General features: G+C 46.1%; 2 protein-coding genes across 4 annotated transcripts; one reads left to right on the forward strand and one right to left on the reverse strand.

The window, feature by feature from the left end:
• The first annotated feature begins 4698 nt into the window (after positions 1-4698).
• ccdc80 (coiled-coil domain containing 80) lies at positions 4699-18753 on the forward strand. Its single transcript, XM_068571757.1, has 10 exons — positions 4699-5974; positions 6074-6271; positions 7071-7579; positions 8237-8575; positions 9649-9805; positions 11997-12133; positions 13625-13776; positions 14838-14941; positions 17159-17242; positions 18223-18753. The coding sequence occupies exons 1-10, from the start codon at positions 5266-5268 to the stop codon at positions 18531-18533; spliced, it is 2700 nt and encodes an 899-aa protein (XP_068427858.1). The 5' UTR covers positions 4699-5265; the 3' UTR covers positions 18534-18753.
• Positions 18754-21565: 2812 nt separating this feature from the next.
• Positions 21566-26096, reverse strand: slc35a5 (solute carrier family 35 member A5). 3 transcript variants are annotated; one of them, XM_068571758.1, is made up of 10 exons: positions 26018-26096; positions 25198-25354; positions 24921-25019; positions 24701-24834; positions 24322-24389; positions 23710-23898; positions 23392-23592; positions 23162-23289; positions 22339-22607; positions 21566-21892 (listed from the first exon to the last, which is right to left on the reverse strand). In XM_068571758.1, exons 2-10 carry the CDS (start codon positions 25322-25324, stop codon positions 21824-21826), a joined length of 1284 nt encoding a protein of 427 aa, XP_068427859.1. In that variant the 5' UTR covers positions 25325-25354; positions 26018-26096; the 3' UTR covers positions 21566-21823. The 3 variants fall into 3 exon arrangements, with proteins under 3 accessions (XP_068427859.1, XP_068427860.1, XP_068427861.1); XM_068571759.1 differs by lacking the exon at positions 26018-26096 and adding an exon at positions 25464-25557; XM_068571760.1 differs by lacking the exon at positions 26018-26096 and having other exon boundaries at positions 25117-25255.
• Between the last annotated feature and the right edge of the window lie 323 nt (positions 26097-26419).

The following is a 26419-nucleotide window of genomic DNA, read 5'->3' on the forward strand; positions in this document are numbered from 1 at the left end:
GTTGTAATCATCAGTTTCATTGGCCGTGTGTGAAATTTGACTCTGGTTACACATATTATATACAAGATAAATATTCAAAAATACATCAAAGACAACAGAGAAGAACACAGAAACTCTGCATGAACATTAACATTTAATCAGTTTGTACACAACATCAATATATATATTGAATACTATATATATGAACATACGAACAAGGACAATGGACAATGAATTTGGGATATTAGTGCAGTTTCCATTAATAGACAATAAACCAGCCCGTTGCTTTCCAGCAGGTTTTCATTTGCACCAGGTGCACCAGAGTGGACTCGGTCTCTCGGTCTCAGCATAACACTTGTGGTTGGGATTAAGCTCCACACCCAGGACACACACACACACATATACACACACATGCATGCACTCTCACAGACGTTCACAGCGTCTCTGGGTGTTTTTACAGGTAAAAACACATTCAAAACGGAGCACAAAGCCCGAAAAAGAGAACAATGGATGGAGAGCGAGACAGTGACAGCACGAGACAAAAGATCAGTCGTGAGCTTCACAGGAAACGCCTCCACCGCCTTGATCAACTCTACAATCGCCGTCTGACCTGTGTGCACCTCTGTCTGTGTGTGTGTGTGTGTGTGTCGCTCTGTCGGGTAGTTTCTATACTCCTGCAGAGCTCCACTAAATGATGACATATGAGCCTCATTAGGTTGCTTCGGTCGTGTGCACAGGCCGCCCTTTCATGTCAAACCTTCGGTCCTCTCTTTCATGTGTGAAACCCTTTCGTGGGTGGAGTCGGTCAACGGTTCTGCTGCTTCAGCACGTTGGGAAACCTTGAGATGAATACAGCAGAAACCAATGAAAGAACTCCTTTTTTTGCTTTAAAGGTCTTTAATAAGCGTTTCAATATTTGTCTTTGGTCTCATGCTCTTACACCTGACGAGGGGATTTCCATGGATTCAGTCGGTCCTCTATGTCTGTTTCTAGCCAGTAATATTGGGCCTGATGCTGAAATATTCTCTGACATGTTTCATATTGACATGTTTCATCATTTCCCTTAATTTTCTTTGAAGTGCCGATGCACCAAATGTTCTTAATCATCTCAATCATTCGTACCAAGGCGAGCAGGATGGGCTAGAAAAATACCAGCAACACTACGGGAGAATTGTTCTCATATCGCTTCCTGCATGAAGCCCATTGTGTCAATAAAATATCCTAACTCCCCTGTCGTTGCCCTTTTCCTGAAAGTGTTCATGGTTATTGGTTCTTCAAAGGCTCCGCCCGCTGTGCCGCGATCCGTCCCTCCACATATTTGTCCGTGTGCGCTCATGTGTCGTGCGAAGGTGCACGTGTGTAGCATGCGACGGCTACGTCAGCCTCTCACTGACCTGTCAGCGGGCCGATGAAACGGGAGAGTTCAAAGGTCGCGGGTCAAGGTCGAAGGCCGTCGCGTTTACGAACGCCGGCCCCGGATTGGTCGTGCCGCGTCAACACAATGTTTCACCGGGGGTCAGGATGTCACCGTGGACCGAGTGAGACATTGTTTTTGATATTTCCACTGCGGTTTGGTCCACATTTCTCAAAATCAAACCCCGAGAAGCAGACGAACAGGTTTTTCTTAACTGCTTCTTGAAGTGAGACCTCAGAGACACAGAAACAGCTTTACAATATGTTCGTACGTCTCTGGAACAAGACATGTTGGGCCCCCGGATAGGGATGCGATGAAGCTCCAGGGGCGTGGCCACATCCCCTTAACCCTGACCTGATCTGCACATGTGAGATGTAGCAGGCTGCCATTCACGCACACACCACTACCTGCTTTATGGGACACGTGGGAGTCACCACTTCTGAGCTTTAAATCTCGGAGAGAGCTCAAGATTTCAGTCAAGTTTCCAGACACACTGTACACTCACCACAAGACCTTTGAACAACACAGGCGAGACACAGATGAGTTGTTTGGGATGTCAGACTTTGTGAGTTGATTTGAACAGAACAAGGGCGGAGCAGGAAAGACCAAATGTTCTTTCTTTCACAACGTTTCCTGATGTTTGCCCTCAGACTCGGTGCTGAGCTGCTGGGCTCAGTTGCATTCAGACTAATAGCATCCAGAATTCAAGTGTGCAGATTTCAAAGGATACTAAACATGTGCTGATGGACATCCAGCAAACTGCAGTTTGAAGTTGAACTTGACAAAGAGGCAACACAAAGAGTTTGTACTTTTTGTTTTCCAAGATCTCCCTGGAGTTGTCTGCCATGTTGTGCCTTGTGTGACAAAATAGTGTGTAGTTTCCAATTAAATGAACCCAGACACGTCTCTGTTACAGGTTGAAGACAAAGAGGAATAGAATAAAGAGGCGAGTGACACAGATCTGACTATCATACCCTGTAAATCTGAATACAGCAACACGTCATCAGATCTGCTGGATGCTGCACGTGAAGGTCAGCGGGTCAGCGTCAGCTTCACATGTGAACGCCACATGCAACATGTGTTTAAAGTGCATCTTAAAGCTCGGTTGTAGCATCTGCTTCCCTCGTGTATGAGTGTGGACCGCCGCTTATATGACTTTACTGGTTTGTTTGAATGTAATAAAAAAAAAAGCTCTGTAATAAAGAAGCATCCGGATGGCAGTAAAATACATGTTTCAGCTGGCAGTGCTGGGAATGATTTGCACTCCGGCTCACTCGGTGGGAAGTGACCCGAGGATTGCAGTGATTCTGTACACAGTGAGTGTAATGACAGAGTAAACGGTATCGGGACCCCTGCAGGCTTTGAGAAGTGGACGCATGTTGCAATCAGGGCTCTGTGTAACGCAGCCGGCTCGCCGAGAAGACCGCGGACCGACTGAAGTTCCGCTCTGTGTCGACCGTAACACAAACACGTGGAACTCACACGAGCGATCGCGCTCCTCTTCCTGCAGCTGGTATCACCCGCTGACGTCGGCAGGGACACCGGGACGCTCCGTCGACCCAGAAAGAACCGGCACGTGACTCTGATGCATAAACAGAGCTCTCTAACGAGCCCGGCGGCCTCTTGAATATGTGATCGTGTGACGGTGAAGATAAACACCTGACATCCTCTCTGGTTCCTCAAGGAGGCTTGGAGTCAAAAGACACAATGTTGTGGTCTTTTTTTTAACTGTTTGTGTTGAGGTTGAGATGGTCAAACTAGAAGTAAATGGAGTTGGTTCACGGTTGGAAGACTTTTCAGTGGTTTAGCATGATGTTAGAAAAATTCACTCGACCCTTCGGAGTAAAATCATTAAAACAGGACCATTTATACGTTGCAAGGAAGGAGCAGAGTCAGAAGTACAACATGATAGACAAACTGCATATCCAAAACTGCTCAAAGACCTCTCAAAGAACCACCTCTTAAATACTCATCATGACCCACGAACAGAAACCCTCATGACGTCTTCGGCCTAATCGGGAACCTTTCCCCTCGTCCCACAGAGCGGTTTGTAAGAAAGGGTCATACGATAACAAAGGAACTGCTCGTTCTTTCAAGGAAGGAAGATACAGATTCTCCAGTCTCACTGCTATCAGGAGACATGTTGAGTTTGTGTGTAAGTTTAAACAGAGACACTAAGATGAGAAGTCTGAATATAACAGTGAAATAGTAAATGATTTGGCGTGAATATTTTTTCTTCTTCCAACATATTTTAGCATCTCTTTGCTAAAGGAATGTCTGTTACTATCAGTCCAGTGTTGCGCCTCCACTGACAAAAGACACTTGTAGCACCGAGAGCAAAATCAAGATAACTGCTGTAAGCAATAGATATGGTTATCACGTTGCATTATGTATTTTGTTCAGGCAGAGACAGGTGCAAAATGCATTATGTGTGATGTAAACTGGCAGCTGGACAGCGTGCACTGGAGCCATAGTGTTTAGTGTTTGCAGTGAGAGTGGATGTGGCTCAGACCTATGATTTACTTTTCTTTACTTAGGCCTAAATTACAAGACAAAACTTTCTTTGAGGAAATGGAAAGAGTCTGATTTCGGACCCCAAAAAAAAAAAAAACACCATAAAAGAGCAAAGCCATGCAGTCATTGCACTTGTGTTATTATGATGGCACCAAACACATAAAGACAACATTCTTTGTTGTTGTTTCCTTCTCTCACCATAAAGAGAGGAAGAGCCTCTAAGTTTAAATATACAGCAGCAGGATTTTCCTCTAAATTATCTGTTTCTGTAGAAATATAAATATATGGGGATATATGGGCGTTTCTTTAATGTCGGTATGGAAGGTTTCTCCCCTAAATTGCTAAGGATGGGTTCAATGAATGCATGCATGTATGTACAAATGTGTAATATATGACGAACATGATGAAGTTGACGTTTTCCCTCTGACTCTCATCAAGCTGCATGATGTCTCTTCCTGGCAGTCTAACCAGGGGAGCAAAAAGTTAAACTTTTCTCACATATAACATAGAAATATGCTTCTGATCAGCTGTTGTGAAACCCTTAAACCCATCGCAGACACACACACACACACACACACACACACTTTGTGTGTCTGATGAAATGGGTGTTGCAGACTGAACTGGCAACCCGCCGTCCCGGGGCAGGTCCTGACGCTGCGTCGCCAAGAGTCCGCAGGCTGAAGGTTTGTGTGTTTGCACATTTCTGGGAAAGCCTCCAAACGCTGCGAGCAGCACAAAGGCTTCTCCCTGTGCACGCTCGGCGCAGTGTGCGCGCGTTTCTTGCATGTTGTCGGTGCGGTGCCTCCTTCCCCGAGCCCAGATGATCGTCTCTCCCGTTTATTGGACGTACACAACACAGCCCGAGGACTAAGTGGGATAAATTTTTAATTTATCCGTGTGTTAACGTGCGCCTGCGTGTGTTATTTTGTTGTTGTTGTTGTTGTGGAGATGTGACGTAGTCCACAAAAAACAAAAACTTTTCGCCGAAAGACTTTCATTCATTTTCTCCCCAGAGGAATCATCACAAAGTTTGTTGGATGTTTGTGTAACAGATGAGGTTTATACTCCGGACCTCCTGGGATTATACTGGTAAACGGAAGTGTTGCTGAGATGAAGTTGTGGATATAACTCTTTACGCGCAGCGCTCTCTCTCTCTCCTCTTATTATCCTCCTCTGGCTGAAACCGGTTGAAGTGGATTCCTCTTTAGCAGAAGAGACTGTTATGTGCCGATCACTTCATCTGGAATTAATCGAGTCCCTCAAATGCACTAAAAGACGCGCGCCAGCAGGACCGCGGCTCCACCACTGGATCCGGATCTTCCCCTCAGTGAGACTTCAGCCTGACTTCTGTCGCCAGAATGCGGAGCGCGTCCCTTCTCACGTTAGCTCTGATGTTTCTGCTGACTTGGACAAGCGAGGCCGACGAGAGGACTCCACTGAAGTGGACCCAATACAGACGCTCCAGACTGGGACGGGCCCAACGCGACGCGACGGTCAATAAGGAGCGCCTGGCCGCGCGTACGCGCCCCGGGTTCGGTTCGGCCATCTCCGTGCTCGCGCCCAGGACGGAGGATGAAGGTGTGCAGGCGGACGAGGGTGTTCCCGTTTCCGCCAGGACCGGGTCTGCGCAGGGCAGGAGAGCGGGAGGTCAGAGTTTCGGGCCGAGGAGAGGGGTGGCGGCGGCGTCGGCCGGGCAGATTGGCTCGCCCCGCCGGCCGCACACGCTGCGGGACGAGGGCACTCCGGGAGCGAGAGCCAGGGTGACCCGGATGCCCAGCGGCGCCGGGTCACCGAACCTGCTGGCCAGCTTCGCGGGGAAGAACCGCGTCCTGGTGATCTCGGCGCCGCACGACTCCGACGGCTACTACCGGATGATGATGTCGCTGCTGAAAACAGACGTGTACTGCGAGCTCGCCGAGCGACACGTCCACCAGGTGGTCATCTTCCACCAGGAGGGCGAGATGGGCGGCAAGGTGAGGAGGATCAGCGCGGAGGGGAAGGTGATGGAGGAGCCGCTGGACACCGCGCTCATCCCCAGACTCATGAGCGTCCTCAAGCTGGAGAAAGGTAAGGGCAACTTTCTCTGGAGCCGTGACACAACCAGCCTGAGCTGTAGCTGGAACTGCTGGTATGAGATATGTGATGGGTGCATGTGTCGTCCTGCAGGTAAGTTTGGGATGGTGCTGCTGAAGAAGACCCTGCAGGTGGAGGAGAGGTACCCGTACCCCGTGAGGCTGGAGGCCATGTATGAGGTCATCGACCAGTCGCCCATGAGGAAGCTGGAGAGGAGCAGACAGAAGGGCTTCGTCCAGAAATGTAAAGCTGCAGGTGTGGAGGGCCAAGTGGAGGAGGGCACACTCACAGGTGAGAGAAATATAGATCTGAGACGTCTGTTACAGTGCATACAGACACAGTGCATACAGACACAGTGCATACAGACACAGTGCATACAGATACAGTGCATACAGATACAGTGCATACAGACACAGTGCATACAGATACAGTGCATATAGATACAGTGCATACAGATACAGTGCATACAGACACAGTGCATACAGATACAGTGCATATAGATACAGTGCATACAGACACAGTGCATACAGACACAGTGCATACAGACACAGTGCATACAGACACAGTGCATACAGATACAGTGCATACAGACACAGTGCATACAGATACAGTGCATACAGACACAGTGCATACAGATACAGTGCATACAGACACAGTACATGCAGACACAGTGCATACAGACACAGTCCATACAGACACAGTGCATACAGACACAGTGCATACAGACACAGTGCATACAGACACAGTGCATAATGGCGGTACATCTACTCCTGTTTGTGGTTCCCACACCAAAGAAATGGTACATTTATATTTCGTCAGAAGAATAAAAACTATGACGGTGTGGTTTGTAGCTTGACCAGAGATAGAGTGAAGTCATGGTAATACTTGAGATGTGTATTGTTTTTTTAAAGGAAGTCAGTGATTGAACTTTTTTGAAGAAATCTACTTCATCAAGCTACTTGCTCACAAAATAGTATATACACAAAAAAACAATTGTGTGCCTTGTGTGTGTGTGTGTGTGTGTGTGTGTGTGTGTGTGTGTGTGTGTGTGTGTGTGTGTGTGTGTGTGTGTGTGTGTGTGGACCCACAGAGGCTCCAGTAGAAAGAAAACTAGGGAAGAAGATCCCAAGAAAGCCCACAACGACGACGACAACAACAACAACCACAGCGGCGCCCACAACAACTACAACCACACGACCAACCACCACCACCACCACCACCACAACCCGGCCCACCACCACCACAACCAAAGCTACAACAACAACAACAACAACAACCAAACCAACCACTACCACCACCAGAAGAACCACCACAAAACGACCCACCACCACCACCACCACACGGAGACCCACCACCACCACCACCACCACCACCACCACCCAGAGACCCACCAGAGCCCAAACCAGCGCCCCGTGGCTGCCGCCCCCCAGAACCACCGCTGACCCGCACTACGGCCACAGAGAAAGGTACCCGGCTAAAACCACCCCGGCTGGAGACAACCGCACCGACAACAGAGACGCACACGGCCGCAAGCTCGTACCGGCCACGCACAAACCCTCCAAGATGAAACCCACCAGGAGGAAGAACGGGGGAGAGAAGGTGAGGAGGAACCGTGGGGGGGGGGGGGGATTCATGATGCTCATTTACGCTGAGTTTGACATAATTAATATGCTTTTAAAAGAAAGAGGCTCAGAATATCAGCAGCATACATACAGGCGTCTATATGAATGTTTATTCTTTTAATCAAACTATTGTCTCTCATTCATTTGAGTCATTTAAGGTTTACTGTATGCTTTGAATCCTCATTGCTAGTTTAAATACTACATTTTATCACTTTTTACTGTTTACACAGATTTTACTACATGTTTGGAATGGAAATTTGGTTTAAAGTCATGGAAAAGTCATCAAGATCTATTGATCACAATGTGGATTATGTATTAATTAAGTGTCTGAATCCGACTTTTCTTTGTGTGAATATGTGTTTATGAGGCATGTATGTCTATTTTGCATGTATAATTGTTTGCTTAGAGGCAGAGTTTGTATGTTTGTATGTAGAATGGGCCTTTTAAACTCAGGCGCTAACTGATGGAGGTGTGGCTTTGAACCATAGAAATTCTTTTTTATCAGGACATTTTTAAGAGACGTCGGGTCCTAAAACATTCTTGTGAACTTGGTAGAAGCTAAATCAATAATACATCACTTATTAAGTATTATTCAACGAGCAAAGAGGATAATTACTCCTGTCACTCCCTGCAGGTGTTGACGAACGAGTACGAGGACAAGTACGAAGCGGGCAAGCCGACCGTCGGCGACCCGGAGGAGGCGGACACCTTCACCGACGTCACTCCCACCAAGAAGGGCAAGGGCAAGCACGAGAAGCACGACAAGAAGAAGAAGAAGAGCGACAAGGCCGCCAAGAAAGCGGAGAGGAGAGGAGGAAAGGCCGGGAAGATGGGAGGGAAGAAAAATGGCAGGAAGCCGTCTAAATACCCGGAGAAAGAGGACTACCCGAAGCCCACGAAGAAGCCGACGCCCCCTCCGAAGGGATCTCTGGCCTCCTTCCTGGACTACTTTGAAAACAGGAGGCGGCTGCTGGTGAGACCATGACCTGACTCAGAGTTCACGAGAGGCTCGCGACCTCTCTCAGCCAACTGCCAGTGCATTCACATACCCGTTTTTTAAAAGGAATAGTTTGACGGTTTGGGATATATAAATATATACGCCGATTGACTCGCTCCCAGAGAGTCAGAGGTGAAGATCGATACCATCGTCAATTCTGTCTGGTAAATGTAATACTACAGCCAGCAACCGGTTAGCTTAGCATAAAACCATAAGGCCGTGGGAAACAACTGGTGTGGAGCCAGAGCTAGGCTAGGCTAGCCAGTCTTTATGCAAAGCTTAGACTAGGTTGTAGCTTCATATTTCACACATCGATCTCCTCATTTATCTAATTATCGGAAATTAAGCAAATAAACTACTCTTTTCATGTACATTTTCAGCCTGCAAGTAGTATAAATTAGTATCTTTCTGTACACCCAAATCACGTGTGATTAACATACAATCTCTTTCCACAATGAGCGACAGTGCACCGGCCGCTCAGAGCAGCAATCCAGCAGAAATGTCTGGCGAAACCATTGAACTTCATCCCAAATGAGATGTGGAGAGGGAAGAGGTGATCGACAGTATTTTGCAACCCCCCCCCAAAAAAAGCCCTCTGGAAAGTTACACAAGTTTTGAAAAAGCCAAGCATCTGGATAAATAATCAGTTGCTGATTAATTAATTTTTTGCCGGTCGGTCAACAAACCGGTGAACGCCCCACGAGCTTCTGGCGCTGCACACTTTCCCCTTTTTTCATGGCCTACACTGTCACTGCCTCGTCCTCACACTGAAGTGGTTTGTAATATGAACGGGCATGAAGTATGCGCAGCGGCTATCTGACGGGCTGCACAGCTGCGTGCTAACAGACTCACTGACTCTGTTTTGCAGCCAGTATAGATTCTTATCACAGCAGTGCTGCGGGCCGGCTGGGAAAAATATGCCCCTTCCTCCGCCTGCAGGTCAACGTAAACATCACCTCTTCGGCGCGCTGCGTATGTGCGCGCATGTTTTTTTATTTCTCCATCGCATATACATGACACTGTGACCTTCTTTCTTTCCCTTCCTCCAGCTGATTACATCCCCCGATGAGGAGAGCAATATGTATGTTCAGCAGCGGGACGAGTACCTGGAGTCCGTGTGTGAAATGGCCATCAGGAAGGTCTCCATCATCACCATCTTTGGCTCTCTGACCAACTCCACCATGAAAATTGACCACTACCAGCTGGGTAGGTATCGTGCTCGTGTTTCACTGTCAACGTTGGGGGCACGGGAAGGTAAAAAAAAGCACAAAAAAACGCAAAAAGATTGAGGAATAGATGATTGGCAGCTCTGTGGGACACCAGCGTTGACTCATCTGACCCTTCTTGTCTGCTGGGAGCCGGTCGCATCCTCATTGGTCCTCGCGGCGTCTGAGTCACGCACCAAAAACCCAGAATAACTGTTCGTGAGAATCCAAAGTCCCCGTGCTTGTTTTCCACGCTTTAAGCTTGCAGGCGCAGACAGCTGTTGTTTGATGTTGTGAGGCGTTCAAGTCTCAAAGTTTGGAAACTCACTGCATCCTTCCGCTCGTGGATTTTTGATTATTTTCAATCTTGCATATAAAGAAATAGGTATATAAAGAAATAGGAGCATATTATGAATCAGAATCAGAACCATTTATTGCCAAGTGAGTTTGCACAAACAAGGAATTTGTTCTGGCAGAAGGTGCTCAACATTTTACAGTAACAACAATAACAATAAACAAAGAACATTTCCTATATAATATATATATATATATACAGATAATACCAAATGAAAGTATAAAAATGTAGATAAAACAAGTAATTAAGTATGTAAAGTAAAAAAATGAACAAAAATAATAATAATAATAAGTAAAGTAAAGTTCACGGAATGAAGTTGTTGATCGTGTGAAAGTTTTATCATACACCTTTAAAGAGTACCTAGATAACATTTCGTAAAAACATGATTCCTATCGACTCCACTCTTTGCTCTTTTGTAAATACAAAAGTATAACAGAGCAGAGATTCCTCCATCTTTCCACAGAGTAGATTATCTTGTGTAATCTCACCTCTGGCGTTAATGTGCACGTACTCCCGTGGGTCACCGTACTTTTTGCATTAATGTTCGCTGTATTTTTAGTGACGCGGTAAGAGTGCATGAGGCTTCCTGTAAGACTTGAGATGACATCATACCAACACACACTCGTCTCAACAGCTGTTGGGAAACCTCCCTCTTAAAAACGGCCCAGAGCCACTTGTTCAGAAGGAACAAAGCAGCCTCTGCTGGTTTGACGTCGTCTCTGCTCGGCAGGCTCGGCGTGTTTTTTCAGACATTTTATAGCAACGCCTCAAACTCGAGGGTCGAGGTTCTGTGCGCGTTTAGTTCAGGACCCGCTTTGTGACATTTTACGAGTCTGTCGATGGAGCGCTGGAAAAAGTGCCGCCGTGACGTCGCCCGCTCTCACTCACGGTGGGGCTCGGTTACACTTTTGTTCCACGTACAGTAGAGGGGGGCAGTGTGTGTGTGTGTGTGTGTGTGTGTGTGTGAGAGAGGATGTACTGTTTACAAACAAGCGGCTCTTTCAGCGTCGCCACTCCCTCCGTCTAGAGTGACCTCACAGCGTTTGAGTTTTAAGTCGCTCGGTCGACAGCGTGGGATGTGAGTTTGTTTATTGTGTGTCTGTGTCTGCTGTGTGCAGCATGTGCTGGGCATTTCCTGACTTGATTGCTCACACACATTATACGGCACAAAGTGCGTGAAGCAACCGCTAAAAAGCACCATTCTGTTGTGTGTGTGTGTGTGTGTGTGTGTGTGTGTTGTGCACACGGATGGAGTCGTTATAAAGGCTGTTTGCTTCGGCCTCAGCACCAGTGGATCTTTCCCGAGTTTGTCGTTACATTTTCCTCCTCTTGTCTCAGAGCTGGACGCTCACATTGTGTTTGTGTTGTGTTATGGTTTATTTAATGGGAAAATGTAGCATCACCTTCCTGTAAGAAGTCTGTGTGGAAGAGATTTTATTAGTCAGATGTGACAAAACCTTTAGACGTTGACACATCTTACATTATTCTCATGTTGAGGCTACACAGGTTTTATTGATTCTCCACAAGAAACATTTAAAATGATAGATTTTACAATTTTTGGGCCTTTGGCGTGAAGTCAGAGGGGGAAATGTCCCCTTCCCTTTCCCTCTACACCTATGACCTTTGACCTTTGCAACATACTACACACCTGTACGTTTCATGACTGCATTTCAGGAGATAAAATGTGTCTACAGACATAATTATAAACACCTGGCAACTCACAACCAGACCCACGGGGTGAAAACAACGCCAGGCCTTCACAATCACAATCCCATGGCGCGAACTCATAAAACATAATCTTGTTTATCTCTACCGCCGTCTCTCTTTTTGTCTCCAGAACACGACAAGCCTATGAAGGGTCTCCGCCAGGAGGACCTGGTGAACGTGGATCTGATCACAGAGCTGAGGAAGGAGTTCGGCATGACCCACGATGACTTCTACATGGTCCTCACCGACGCCGACATCAGGGTCAAGGTAAGAAGCCGCTCTGCACGGACGTGTCCCGGTTTAGGAGGCTGGAACGTCGAGGTCCGTCCCATTTCAAAGGCGCCTCCATCTTTTGAGTGGATGTGGGAGGAGGCAACTGGCGTGTGCTCACACTGCCTTCATTTCCTCTGCGGGACATTCAGGAAACACAAATACTTTGAAGTACCCGTACCTGGAATGGGGACATATTGTTAAAGGGGATATTTTTAAAAAGCTGAACATGATTTTAAACATTATACATTCCCTCGAAGGTGCGAGTACCTTCTTTTTTTGTCCTCTGAGGATACTTTTGCTTTACTTTCTTATTATTTCGATGGCTGAGAAATGCACTTTTTTTGAGAATTTTAAAGAAATTTGCTATTTGTTAAGGACACCCACAAAATTTAGGGAACACCAAAAAAAACACCAAAAAATACAAAGAAAATACAACAAAAGATAAAATACACCAAATAAATTCATAATTAAAAACAAGTTTAAAAAATACAAAAAAAACACAAATAAAATTAATGAAAAATACACAAAGTGCAGGAGTTTTTTCCCTACTTTTCCTCGATCATTTTGCAGACGGGAGGTTTGGCCCTTTGGCCGTGGATGTGTGGCACCGCTGTCGGTCTCCACGCTCTGTTTACGGGTTCACCGCCTTTCCGTCCAACATTTTCATCCTCTCTTTTTTCCCTTTTGAAGATGGTTGTACCCGTCCTCGTACTGCCAACGCGCCACCCTCACTAAAACACTGTTTTAATTCACACAACATGACATTTTCCTTGCACCTGTGTGAGTATGTGTACGTGCATGTGTGTGTGTGTGTGTGTGTGTGTGTGTGTGTGTGTGTGTGTGTGTGTGTGTGTGTGTGTGTTCGCATGCCAGGGTAAATCACCGGGCTGTTTTTGGACAGGTTCATCAAAGGGGCCAGTGTTCCCCTCTCTGCCGTGAGAGACAGGGACGCCTGTGAGCAGACGAGGATGAGGGTGTTGGTCTGAGTCAGAAAGCGGAGAGGAGAGAGAGAGGGAGAGAGAGAGAGAGAGAGAGAGAGAGAGAGAGAGAGAGAGAGAGAGAGAGAGAGAGAGAGAGAGGGAGGAGAGAGAGAGAGGTGTGAAAAAGTTGCGGTTCAGGAGCTATATCGTATCCCGATGAAGCTGTGGGAGCGTGCACGCGGCTGTGTTTGATATATTCATGCTGAGGTTGTTTAGCATTTCATAAATTAAATGGGAGGCCGTGTTTTGTTGTTGCCATGTGCCGCTTCCCAGAAGTTGTTGCGAGGAATGTTTGTGATGTGGACCAGACCCTACCACATCTACAAACATGTTTGAAAACTTCCCTTTGTCACATCATTGTAGAAACAGTTAACCGTTGTTTAAAGCGAAAGCTTTTTATCTTCTTTTGCAGATTTATCTCGGCGCATCGACTTGTTTATCTCGTGGTTCCACCACATTTTGGGGAACGAGCTTAACTGGTTCCGTGTCGATGTTCTTTTCTCAGCAATCCTACGAGGTTCCCATCTCCATGAAGGCTGTGTTCAACTACATCGACACCTTCTCCTCCCGCATCCGAGAGATGGAGCAGCAGAAGAGAGACGGGGTCGTCTGCAAGAAAGAGGACAAGCCCAGATCGCTGGAGAACTTCCTCTCCAGGTAAAGTGGTTTCTGAAGGTTTTAAATACACGGCACGGCCCAAAATATATACGGACACATAAACATTACCGCTGATTAACCGCGTCTTTATGGATCTGGCTTTTGTGAGGCATTGTTTGAGGGTTTCGTTAGGCCGTTGTCGAAACTTTCATTGATGTAGCACTAAAGTTTTCACTTCATTTTTGTAAATAAATGTAAGCTTAAGTATACAAGAAGTATGGCTAGATAACATAGATTTTAACGTGAATAAAAGCAACTACTGTACCTGAGAGGGCGTGCTGTAAAAAAAATCCCGTAAAAGTCGGGTTGCAAGCCGCTCCTACCTTCGGTGGGTGTCCCCGCTAGCAAGCTAGCGCTGCTGCTAGCTCCCCACTGCTGCTGCTGCTACTGCCCTCGAGCCGAGGCTGGTCCCGCTACCTTCTGTGGTTATCGGGGAGCTAGCGATAGCAGCAGCGCTAACGGAGCGCTAGCTGGCTTCGGCGGCGAGCTAGCGGAGACACTCACCAAAGGTAGTAGCGGTAGCAAAGGTAGTAACCCGACTTTTACGGTACGTCTTCCTTGGCTTGAATAAAGCTGTCGGATTGAAAATTGTAGATGTTGTTTTAGTTAAGTGTGTTGCTTAAGACTTGGTTGTCAGGATTAGTGGGTCGTACCAAAAGGCTGTTTCCATCAAACAGCTGTTGTTTTGCTCAATAATCATCTGGACCACGAATTGCAGCATTCATAAGCAGCCGGTCTGTGTGTGTGTGTGTGTGTGTGTGTGTGTGTGTTTCACAAATATTAAAAGTACTTCAAGGCTGAATCTTTGCAGCCACATATTTTTCTCAGATGTCGAAAGCAGACGGTGCTGTCTTTTGTTTCCATGGAAACAAATAGTGCCGAGTTATTTCTTTTTTCTTTTTTTTTTTTTACCGTAATTCAGGGTTGTCACCCTCTGGCAGTAATAGCATGGCAACTCGATGGCGTACGAGCACAGACGACCTCGTCTTAGCGCCGCGCTTTCGCTCGCTGCCCCTCAAAGTGCCACTTAAATCCAGGACGGAAACTTTCTGTGATTGCAGGTTTCGCTGGAGGCGTCGGCTGTTTATCATCTCCGCCCCCAACGACGAGGAGTGGGCCTATCAGCAGCAGCTCTACGCCCTGACCAGCCAGGCCTGCAACCTCGGTGAGTCACCCCAAATCAACCTGCCACTCATACTCCGAAAAACCTTGACTGTGACCGGTCAATTAAGCTCACTCTCCTTAAGGTCTGGAAAGGGACTTTAGAGGGAGCGGAAGTTCACGTCTCAGAATAAAACATGGGCAAATGATGTTTTAAATGACTCTGAATGTTTTTGTGTGTAATTTAAACAAACTCCTGCTTTCAAGTTTGGCTCTTATTTTGACATTGTGGTGCCGTTTTATGCAGTTAAGTGCACAGTAATTCTGTGCGGTCACTGCTGTGAGGACTTTCTCCTCTGGAGTTGTTTTCTGTGCTTTCTGTGTGTGCTCAGCAAGAGTCGCTCACACTGACTCATTTTGTGCTCTGACATATTTCCTGTTGCTGCAGCCAGAAGCACAAAAAATTAAAATAAAAAAAGGAAAGCTTAACTTTCTACCTGGATGAGAAAATGACACATCTTTAATGAAGTGACTATAGAATGAATCATCTTTGGGCACGTGACCACTTATGAATAGTAATCGCATGAAGAAGTTGATTAATGATTCTGTTTACTGCAAGCCTCCACATACAGCACCTGTGTGTGTGTGTGTGTGTGTGTGTGTGTAACTGTGTGTGTGTGTGTGTGTGCACATGCACAGAGAGATGTGCAAATGCCAGAACTGGCAATGGGCCGTTCTCTTCTGTTTGGGTGCTAACAAGCTCTTTTCCTTCCCTGGCGACAGCCTTTTTTTTTGGGTCAACTTTTCCACAGCTCTTTAAATGTTAGAGCTGTATATCTCAACAAAAAAAAAAAGAGACATTTATCTAAACTCTGCAAATCTCATGAGCCTGACGTGTCTGAAAGATTTATGCAGGATTAATGTAAACTTGTAATGGGCCACAGTGACCTCCAACTTCTCAGTAAGAGCAAACACAAGCAGTCATCTGGAGTTTCTCCCCTGCTTCAACCTCTTGTTTATAGGGATTCGGGTTTTCTGACAATTTGTTCCTGGCTCCCACTTCTTTCCTCCTCGAACTTTCTCAGGAACATAGACGTATTTGTCACATTCATGCCTTATGCATTTGCCATTGGATACTTATGAGATTCAGGGAGGTAGGTTTTGAAAGAGTCAGCATTTTGTTTTTAGTATTAGCAGCAATGGAATGGAATATTAATATCTAGAACTACCGTAAAAGTCGGGATACAAGCCGCTCCTACCTTCGGTGGGTGTCCTCGCTGTAGCAAGCTAGCGCTGAAACAAGCTAGCGCTGCTGCTAGCTCCCCGCTGCTGCTGCTAGCTCCCCGCTGCTGCTGCTGCTGCCCTCGTCCCCGCTGTCCGAGTCGGGCGTCAAGCTAGGGCTGGTCCCGCTACCTTCGGCGATTAGCGGAGAGCTAGCGGAGAGCTAGCAGCAGCGCTAGTTGGCTACAGCGGGGAGCTAGTGAATACACCAGTAGCGGCTTGTAACCCGAGTTTTACGGTATGTTTTCAAGCTAGGAAACTAAGGTTTGGTGTGTTTTCGGGAGCTTAGAGAGTCTTTTTATGTTTTTTATGTGACCAGAAAGCCCCCGAAGTTCTCCGAGAGGCTTGTTACACTATTAAAGATGGCCTCTGAGCAAAACAAACAGTGTTACCATAGCTTTGGCACTTGATTGCTCACGTTATACAGTGAGTCTCTCGTAAAACAAGCTGTGCGCCCACCAGTGACGTCATATGTCTGGACGCTCAGTTTTTCCATTGGAGTAAATCAGGTGGAGCTTGTCTCTGCTTATCGGCGGACCCAGACCTGGTGTCTGTGAGGACTTTTTCCCCCCGTCGTGTGTTGCTCTTGGCTGGGTCGGCGCCCAGGGGCTGCTCCCTCCCTCGCCGCCCCGGACAAAGGCCCGTCCTGCTGACGGGGCCGGAGGCCCGAGAGGTTTGATCCTGGTATATTCAGCACTTGGCTCTCACCAAGTAAAGCCTGTGTTCTCCTGTGTTTAATGTGGGCTTTCCCGCTTCAGAGGAAACAGCGTTTTGGCAGGACTCTCCGGACCACCACGTTCTGCCTTCACCTACAGCCCAGGGCTTAGAATAGTTACAATAATGAGACGCCACAGTGAAACCAGCTTGTATAAGCAGGACCGGTGGTTACAAAACAGTTAGTCAGCATATCGCAGACACGGTGTTCCTGTTTAAACTCTGAACCTTCACTGTCACATGTTGGCCTCGCTCTGATGTGGTTGTCGTTCCCTTTGTGACGTAGGTCTGAGGCACATCGCCGTTCTGAAGTTGACCGGCACAGAGCTTCTGGATATGGGCGGAGTCCTGGAACTCTATCCTATCAACGGTAAGAGCTTTCTCATATAAACGTGAAGCGAAAAGAAAAAAAAAAGAAAAGTGAAGCGTCTTAAAGCTGCATTCTCTCTCCTGACCACCAGGGGGCGACTCCTCTGGTTGTATAGAAGTCTATATAAATGACTTTCTTGATGTATTACCTCAGGACACATTGTAAACGTTTCAAGTCTTCTTCATGTCTTCTTTAAGTCTTCTTCAATACAGCGTCATGTAGTAAATTATGGTTCATTTAGAGTCAAATAGACCATAAAGCAGAGTCTACTTCAGGGCGTGGCCACTCAGTTATTGACAGGTTGTTTATCCTTTCATCGTGAGTTTTCAGTTAGTGTTAAAATGTTTAATTCAGTATTCGGTTGTAATTGGCTCCACCCTCTCGTGTCACTTGTGGTTACAATAAAACCAAGATGACAACGGCCAAAATACCAAAATCGAGGCTTGAAAAAGTCCGTCCACAAACCAAAGGGTGACGTCACGGTGACTTTGTCCATTTCTTATGTACAGTCTGTGACACAAATCCACAAGCACAGGCCAGTGTTAAGTATCCCACTTCTCATCAGCAATACCACAACATGATGAAGCGACTCTTAGTTTGAAAGACCACTTCCTAGTTCACTGTGTCCCCAGAGGAACCTCGAAGATGCTTGTTTACAAAAACACTCTCTGTACCACCTCACAGCCATTGTGCTTTCATGCTGCAGCAGGGGACTCAGAAATCAAAATAGATAACCTGCTATGTGTTGCTCAAGAGAAATCTTGAACAAATAAACTTTGCTGGGGAAAAAAAAACGGGAGTCAAGCTTATGCAAAACTAGAGCTGTTGCCAGCAGGTTGGGGTTTCTGCTTTTGGCATTTGAGCTCAAGCAATTGGAGATACAGTAAATGTCAAACCAAAAGAAAAACATGGCTGCAGTCTCTCTGCTCTGTATCTGTGTGCAACACATCTTCCTTAAGCTGAATCTCTGCTCCGTCCAGGGAGCGCTACCGTGGAGCGCGAAGGGCTAACGAGCAACCTGGTGAAGGACATAAGGAACTACTTCCAGGTCAGCCAAGAATACTTCTCCATGCTGCTGGTGGGGAAGGACGGCAACGTGAAGTCCTGGTACCCCTCCCCCATGTGGTCCATGGCCATCATCTATGACCTCATAGACTCCATGCAGCTGCGCAGGCAGGAGATGGCCATCCAGCAGTCGCTGGGCATGCGCTGCCCCGAGGACGAGTACGGCGGCTACGGCTACCACCAGCACGGATACCAGGACGGATACCACCAGGGCTACAGTTACTAACCTCCTCCCAGAATGCCTTGCAGCCGGGCGCTCGGCACTGTCGGCCCCCTCCCTTTCCCCGATAACTTTTTTTTTGTCGCAATCTTTCCCTCCCACCCTCCACCAGGCAGTCGGCTCAGACAGAGTGACGTCCTTGAATGTTTTGTAGCACTTAGTGAAAGCCTCAAAACGGTAGCTTTCACTTATCCAGACCTTTGATATATATATATATATATATATATATATATATATATATATATATATATATATATATATATATATATATATATATACACTGTATATATATTTAGCAAAGTATGCCGCATGTAATTGTAATTTACTAGAGGCTTTAATCAGAGCCGGCTAGTCAATAAATGTGTAAATGAGCCTGAGGGTTCAGAGATCTGTTGTTTGTTTATTGGGGATTTGTCATTTCTGACTTCAAACAAAAAGTTTTTTGCACGTTTATTATATATATATATACATATATATATATACACATATATATATACATATATATATAGATATATATATATACTATTTTGACCTATCTCCTTCACAGCAGACCTTTTTTTATTTTGTAGATAAGGGGCTAAAATAAGACATATATGTATTTATTGGACCATCTGTTGCATTTGAGGTGCAGTTATCGATTATTATTTTATAAAAAGCTGTCACATTATTTCTCTTTTGTACAATTTCTGTTGCTGTACTATGTTTCTATTTATACTCTATTGTGCTATATGACAAATAAACATGTTTACTTCCAGTGAAGGTCTTTGAACTGCTGGCCGTATGGTCCAGTCAATACTTAAAAGTTTCAGTGTAAACTTCTGCATTGCAAGAATATTTTAGGCTACAACTCCTCCTGGTGGCCTCGAGAGACGATGAAAAGAAACGTTTGACTTGACAATCGTACACAAGCACAACCCTTTCCTTTATTAAACATCTGTGCTGTACTACAGTAGGAATACAAAAATAAAATAATTTCAAATAATAATGGGCTGTCTTGTAAATTTAACTGTCATCACTGTTTCCATTATTGAGACAAAATTTAAGTCAGTTTTGTGGCACATGAAGACTCTTAAAAGATGTACAGTGGTATGAAAAAGTTTGGGCACCCCTGATCATTTTCAAGTTTTTCCTTTCTGTATCATTGGTTGTTCGGAACAGCAATTTTAATTAAATATAGCAGACAAACACAGTGATATTTAAGAAGTAAATGAGGTTTATAGGATTTACAGAAAGTGTGCAATAATTACTTAAAAGTAGGCAGGTGCATAAATTTGGGCACCCCAACAGAAAAATTACATCAATATTTAGTAGATCCTCCTTTTGCAGAAATAACAGCCTCTTAACACTTCCTATAGCTTCCAGTGAGGGTCTGGATTCTGGTTGAAGGTATTTTTGACGATTCTTCTTTACAAAACATCTCCAGTTCAGTCAGGTTTGGTGGTTTCCGAGCATGGACAGACCGGTTTAAAACAGACCACAGGTTTTCAATGATATTCAGGTCTGGGGACTGAGACAGCCATCCCACAACGTTGTACTTGTTTGCATGAATACTCAGGTAGATTTTGAGCGGTGTTTACGGTCGTTTTGGGTCTTGTTGAAGTATCCAGACCCGGCGCAACTTCAACTTTGTCGCTGATTCTTGAACATTGTTCGCAACAATCTGCTGATACTGACTGGAATCCATGCGACCTTGAACTTTAAGAAGATTGCCAGTACCTGCACTGGCTACACAGCCCCACAGCATGATGGAACCGCCACCACATGTTACTGTGGGTAGCAGGTGTTTTTCATGGAACGCTGTGTTCTTCTTCCGCCGTGCATACCGCCCCTTGTTATGTCCAAATAACTCAATTTTAGTTTCATCAGTCCACAGCACCTTATTCCAAAATGAAGCTGGCTTGTCCAAATGTGCCTTAGCAAACCTCAAGCGACTCTTTTTGTGGCATGGGCGCAGAAAAGGCTTCTGCCGCGTTACTCTCCCATACAGCATCTCCTCGTGCAAAGTGCGCTGAATAGTTGAACGATGCACAGTGACACCATCTGCAGCAAGACCATGTTGTAGGTCTTTGGAGCTGGTCTGTGGGTTGAGTTGGACTGTTCTCATCATCCTTCGCCTCTGCTTATCTGAGATTTTTCTTGGCCTGCCACTACGGGCCTTAACTAGAACTGTGCCTGTGGTCTTCCATTTCATTACTATGTTCCTCACAGTGGAAACTGACAGCGGAAATCTCTGAGCTAGCTTTTTGTATCCTTCCCCTAAACCATGACGTTGAACAATCTTTGTTTTCAGGTCATTTGACAGTTGTTTTGAGGCTCCCATGCTGCCAGTCTTCAGAGAGGATGCAAAGAGTAGAACAACTTGCAACTGGCAACCTTAAATACTTAAATTTGTCTGCTATTTGATATATTTAATTGAAATTGCTGTTCTGAACAACCAATGATACGTAAAGGAAAATCTTGAAAATGAACATGGGTGCCCAAACCTTTTTTATACAACTGTATATTTCATGGTATTTCACAATTCAACTACATCAACATAACACAATAAGACCAAAAGAAAGAAATGTTCAAGGTCAAATAGGAGAACCGAGAGCCACGCTGTTGTGCTTTCAGACATACAAACATGTAATTTCTGTAAATGCTCGAAGCTCTGGTTCATGTTCAAGACTATATACACTACGGAAAAATAGAAAAGCCCGGCACACTTGTAATGGAAACATCGGTCCTGTCGTGGAAATACGTTTGTGGTAATGCATTTCTGAATTTATAGTTTGTGATTTTGTGCTGGAATGCGGTGCTTCGGTTGTCCACATTGTTTAAATATTGACCCTAGATTTCCGACAACAATCAAAAAACGAGCCTTATACAATCATGAGACTGTGTGAAGTACGGCTGCCGGTCATCAAACCCGTCGATCCCCACATAGCTGCACATACAACAGGAATCATGAGAAGACGCAGACTATCCTTAACAGAAAGCCTCCATGATCCCAAAATGGCAACTCCCGGCGCGCACACACACACACACACACACACACACTGATGCAATACTGGCGTTTCTTCGACCACTCAAATGACAGCACTCCTAAGCGGACAGGCACATGTTCAAAACACACACAACACCCTTAAGCTATCGCGGAGCTCATCACGCGATCCGCCGTCCGCGTTGATGCCTGCTGACGGTCGCTCAATCGGATGGAATCGGGGCGGCCGTGACGCGCCGGCGAAGGTCGAGGACGAGTCCACGTCGGCAGCGGCGAAGAGGAACATCTCTTCCGTCTTGTCAGAAAGCCGGCGCTACAAAGACTCTTCCTCGGATTCACTGTCCGAGTTGGGCTTCGTCAGGAGCTCCAGCTCCTCGCCGTCCTGCGGCAGAAAAACGCAGAGAACATTTAGAGCGCGTGGTGAAAAGACCGAAGGGGTATTTCTCAAGATAAACATCTTCAATTTCAACTCCCTCAAAGTCCCGCTAACCCCAGGACAGTGTCCTCACGAGGTCCCCGTGGAGATCTCTTAATAGCTTCCTCTTTCTAAATCAAATAGACCACGCTGACCTAACGAAATTACGTGAGGTAATGCGCCAGCGTGAGTCTGAATGCTGTTTTCATAGCAGGGAATCGGGTTTCCTCCCGCACTGAAGAAATCCCATTATAGGGAAACGAGAGCCAAGTTTCCAACGGAGAGCTTGGTATGTGCGTGGGAGGAGAGGAAGCGGGTGATGTGAGTAACGCTGTGTGTGTGAGAAAAAGCTTGCGTCCACGTGACAAGTGAAGATTTGTGTGTGTGTGTGTTTAGCGGTTTTCGCTCCCTACCCCTCTGGACCTCTCGAACACCTCTCCGTTGATGACCCGCAGCTTCTCCTGCTGCAGGCTGTATTCCAAGTCCTTGGGCCGGCTGGCGTTGTAGATAAAGATGGCCAGCAGGACCGTGGGAGCCTGGAGGAAGAAGTCCAGCGAGGGGCGGAAGTCGAAGAGGAAGAGGGAGAAGGCGGTGACCAGAACAGTGGTGATCTGGCCCGTCAGCACGTGGAACATGTTGTCTCTGAATTTCAGGATGAAGGCCACGGATAAACCCAGGGCAGCTGAGGAGGAGACGGAAAAGAGTTTCTCAAAATGTGCACTTTAAATAACTCCTAGAAAACTCAGTACGCCTGGACGACGTGTAGTGATTTTAATAACTCTGCAGATTTTATATGGAGACGGTTTTCAAGTCACTGTCCTTAGAATATAAACAACAGCGTTGGTGTTAAAACAACCTGACAAGTCACCTCTTGTGAGTTGTACAAGGTCACAAAGTACGACTACGGCATCGGCAATATGGAGACGAGAGAGTCCTCTCTCCTACGAGCCATCAAAGTTGCTTTATTGTGACAATAAATGCAATCTTTCCATATTCCTAATCATGATTTGTATCTCGATCCTAACCTTAAAGAAATGGTTTGACAGTTTAGGACAAATTGTTTTTTCTGGCTGAGAGTTAGAGGAGTCAAAAAAGTCAATTAGCTTAGCATAAAGATTGGAATCCGCTAGCTTGGATCTGTCCAAAGGTTCAAAACAATCACAAAAAAAATCCCCCTACCAGCAGCACACTAGTTATTGACTCAACGTAACCACGGGGCCGTTAGATCAGACTCACCGGTGACCAGCACCAGAAACAGGGAGTAGACATTGTGTCCGTGGAGGAGGCCACAGTGCGCGGTGAGGCCTCGGGCCTCGCTGCCGAGGCCAAGGGTCAGACCGTTAAACACCACGCCGAAGGCGTACCTGCAAAAACCACGAAGCAAAGGCCTTCGGATCAGCACTGATTTCAGCCACACGTGTCTTCTGCTTTTATTATGTTCTGAACAAAAAGACAAAACCTCTCACAATTTACTGTTCTGGATGAAGATGCTCTCGGTGAGCTGGTCTCCTTCCTTCAGGATCTTCTCGTTGTAGATGTTGGCCATGGCGGAGATGAAGCACTGGAGGAAGAGCAGGATGTGACCCACACCCAGAGAGCGCAGCCTCTCCACCACGCTGTCCCTCCAGGGCTGCCCGGGTAGCGAGGACACCCACGATTTGCTGGCACTGCGGCAGGACAAAAGATGTGAAATATAGACAATGACTCTCACTCACGCTGGAGAATCTTTTTGAGTTATAAATACTGGTGCAGGCACCGGGGCCTTGACAGGAAAAGACAGTGACCTGCTGTTCCTCATCTGCTCCAGCAGCTGTGTGTAGAGCAGGCAGGAGTTGGAGGGGGTGGAGAGCGGGTTGGAGTGGAGGCCCGGCAGAGCGACGGAGTTTTGGCTGCCCCCTGATCCCGTCGTTAAGGAAGCGATGGACAGGAAGAGGACAAATAGCGCCGCCCACTGAACCCAGGACAGCCGCCTCCTAGAAGGAAACAGTGAGGAACAACAAAAAGTTTCATTCCTGGTTGAGGTGAAAGTTGTGTTGAGTGTCAAGATTTCCTAAAGTATGAAATATGTGGAATTGCCTTGTCATTTTGTACAAAATGATGCCCGCAATGGCAAATTTGAACAAATGAAAAGTTAACTTCAGTGTGGCGTCGCTTTGCTGTTGCGTTGGAACCATAACGATGCATTCATTGACACTGAAAGAACATTTTCAGTCGCTTATCAGATGTATATTCTAAACAACTCCCCCCCCAAAAATGAAAAAAAGGACGGAAAAAGCAACAGCATATGCACAGGGAATGTATCAGCGGATGCACACTCATCACCTCTCATTAGTCAAACATACACACTATCGTACGGAAGAACAAAACATTACAGCGTGGTCAATTGAGCCGCTTACTTCAGAACCAATCTGAAGAGTACAGCTGTGGTCAGGATGACAAAGTTGGAGAACAGCACTGCCATAGCCTGGGGACAAGAGGAGGAACCGCAGGTTAGAGATAAAGTGAGTGATAGCGACACATAACAACTGCAGTAAACACCAAGTCTTTGGGCAAAGACATTTTGTTAAAGCTGCTGTGATATGAAAAGGGTTAAATCTACATTTAGAGGTTTGTGAAGAGTTAACAGTCTGATGTGGTTTGCACGTTAATGATGAGTAACTAACTGGAGTTAATGCAGCAACAGAATGGTCTCCAGATGCCCGGCTGTAACGCTAACACGCACAATATTTCCCTCAAGTAGCGGTCATGTGAATGAATATTGAAGTCTTGACTAACGGGCTGCAGGTAAGTCATCACGTAGAAGATGATGAGGTTGTCGACGAAGTAGAGGAAAGCAGGGACAGCCCACTTCAGGGAATTGAGGAAGGACGAGCTGGAGGAAAAGCCAAACTCTCTGCATGATCGTCCCTCTGAAGAGACGGACGAAAAGAACAAATAAACACACCACCACACACACAAACAAACACAGCAGGACAGCTGTGACTTCGGCGTGTACCTTTGACTATGACCCTGAGTGACATCACCAGACAGAAGAGCAGTTTGAGTAACTCAGCGAGTAGGTTGACGGATGCCGGGAGGAAGTCATACTTATTCTCTGAAAATTGACCACAAACAGAAAGACGGCGTCAACAAAACGTCCCACACCACAGAGGAATACACAGAAAAATAGCATTATAAGTGTTTTATGATACTTCGTTCAAGTGTGTGTCGGCGAGAAGAGAAGCTTATCACGTCTCTTGTGGGGGAAACAGAAAGTAACGTCTGTCAGTCACCAGCGTTGGCAGAGAATTTGAGCAGCAGGATGCGACTGGTCCCCAGAGTGACGAAGCCCAGGCCGAGGGCCAGAGTGTAGGCCGACGAGCGGGAGCACAGCTTGGTGCACGGGTGGCAGCCCACCATGGCTGAGCCTGGATCGAGATGCAGTCAGACCTGTTTAAACACAAGACACAGAGACAACGCAGCGCTCGTATCAAACTGGTGCCCAGCATCTGAGGTACACCTGAGTCAGAGATTGCAAAAGAAAGAGCAACGCAGTCACTTTCAAGAGCGAGAAGGTCCTGAGGCTAAACGTCCTTTATGAGCTGTGGAGGAAAAATGTGATGGACGAGGGTTTGAAAGTAGATTTTTCACCAGGAGTTAATCATAGACTATTACAAATTATCACTTATCAGGTAGGTGGATAGGTGGGTTGGTAGGTAGGTAAGTAGGTAGGAAGGTAGGTAGGTAGGGAGGTAGATAGATACTTAAATTTATCCCCATGGGTAAATTAGTTTGTCACAGTAGCAAGCAACTTACATAGAATACACAAACAAGAGACAAACAATATTAGGAATTGTCTTTTTCTGTTGAGAAGATAACTGAAACCTTTGTTATCTTTCAAAGTCATTTATTTATGCATTGTATAGCAATAATTGAACCAAACGGACCAACTGTGAGGAGCTAGCGTCCCTCCGCACAGCAACCGTCGCGTTTATGAGAGCAAACACCGTGAAGAGAAGCAACCAGAGCTTTATTTTAAACATTCGTACGAATACTTGAAGAGGGAATAGACGATAAGATGTGAAAATGAAACCTGTCTTAGGTGCTACTCACTTATTATTCCTCCATCTTCCAAGACACAACTGCTCTTCCGGGTTATTCGGCGCATGCGTACTGGCGCACTCAGTGTTCCGTGTTGACGTCAAACTGTTCCGCGCCGCGCGTCCGTGTGATTCCCATGAACGCGCACTATCGATCTTGAGAAAGGCCTGTTGCTGTGTACTTGTAGTACCACTACGATGTACTGATGTATAACAATTAATACTTTGTGGTGGTCCAGAGAGGGGGAATTACAACTACATGAGACAAAGCCACTGGTTGAAGAAGTATTCAGATATTTGTAGCAATACTACAATGCAAAAGCCCTGCATTTATAGTACAAGTATTAGCATCAAAGCATGCTCAAGGTACCAATAATAAAAGTACTGCTGGGAAGCATATCAATTAGTATTCGTA

The sequence above is a fragment of the Clinocottus analis genome, unplaced genomic scaffold (genome assembly GCF_023055335.1).
Source record: "Clinocottus analis isolate CAN_PGR_092001 unplaced genomic scaffold, fCliAna1.0.p SCAF_12, whole genome shotgun sequence".
Lineage (NCBI taxonomy): Eukaryota > Metazoa > Chordata > Actinopteri > Perciformes > Cottidae > Clinocottus > Clinocottus analis.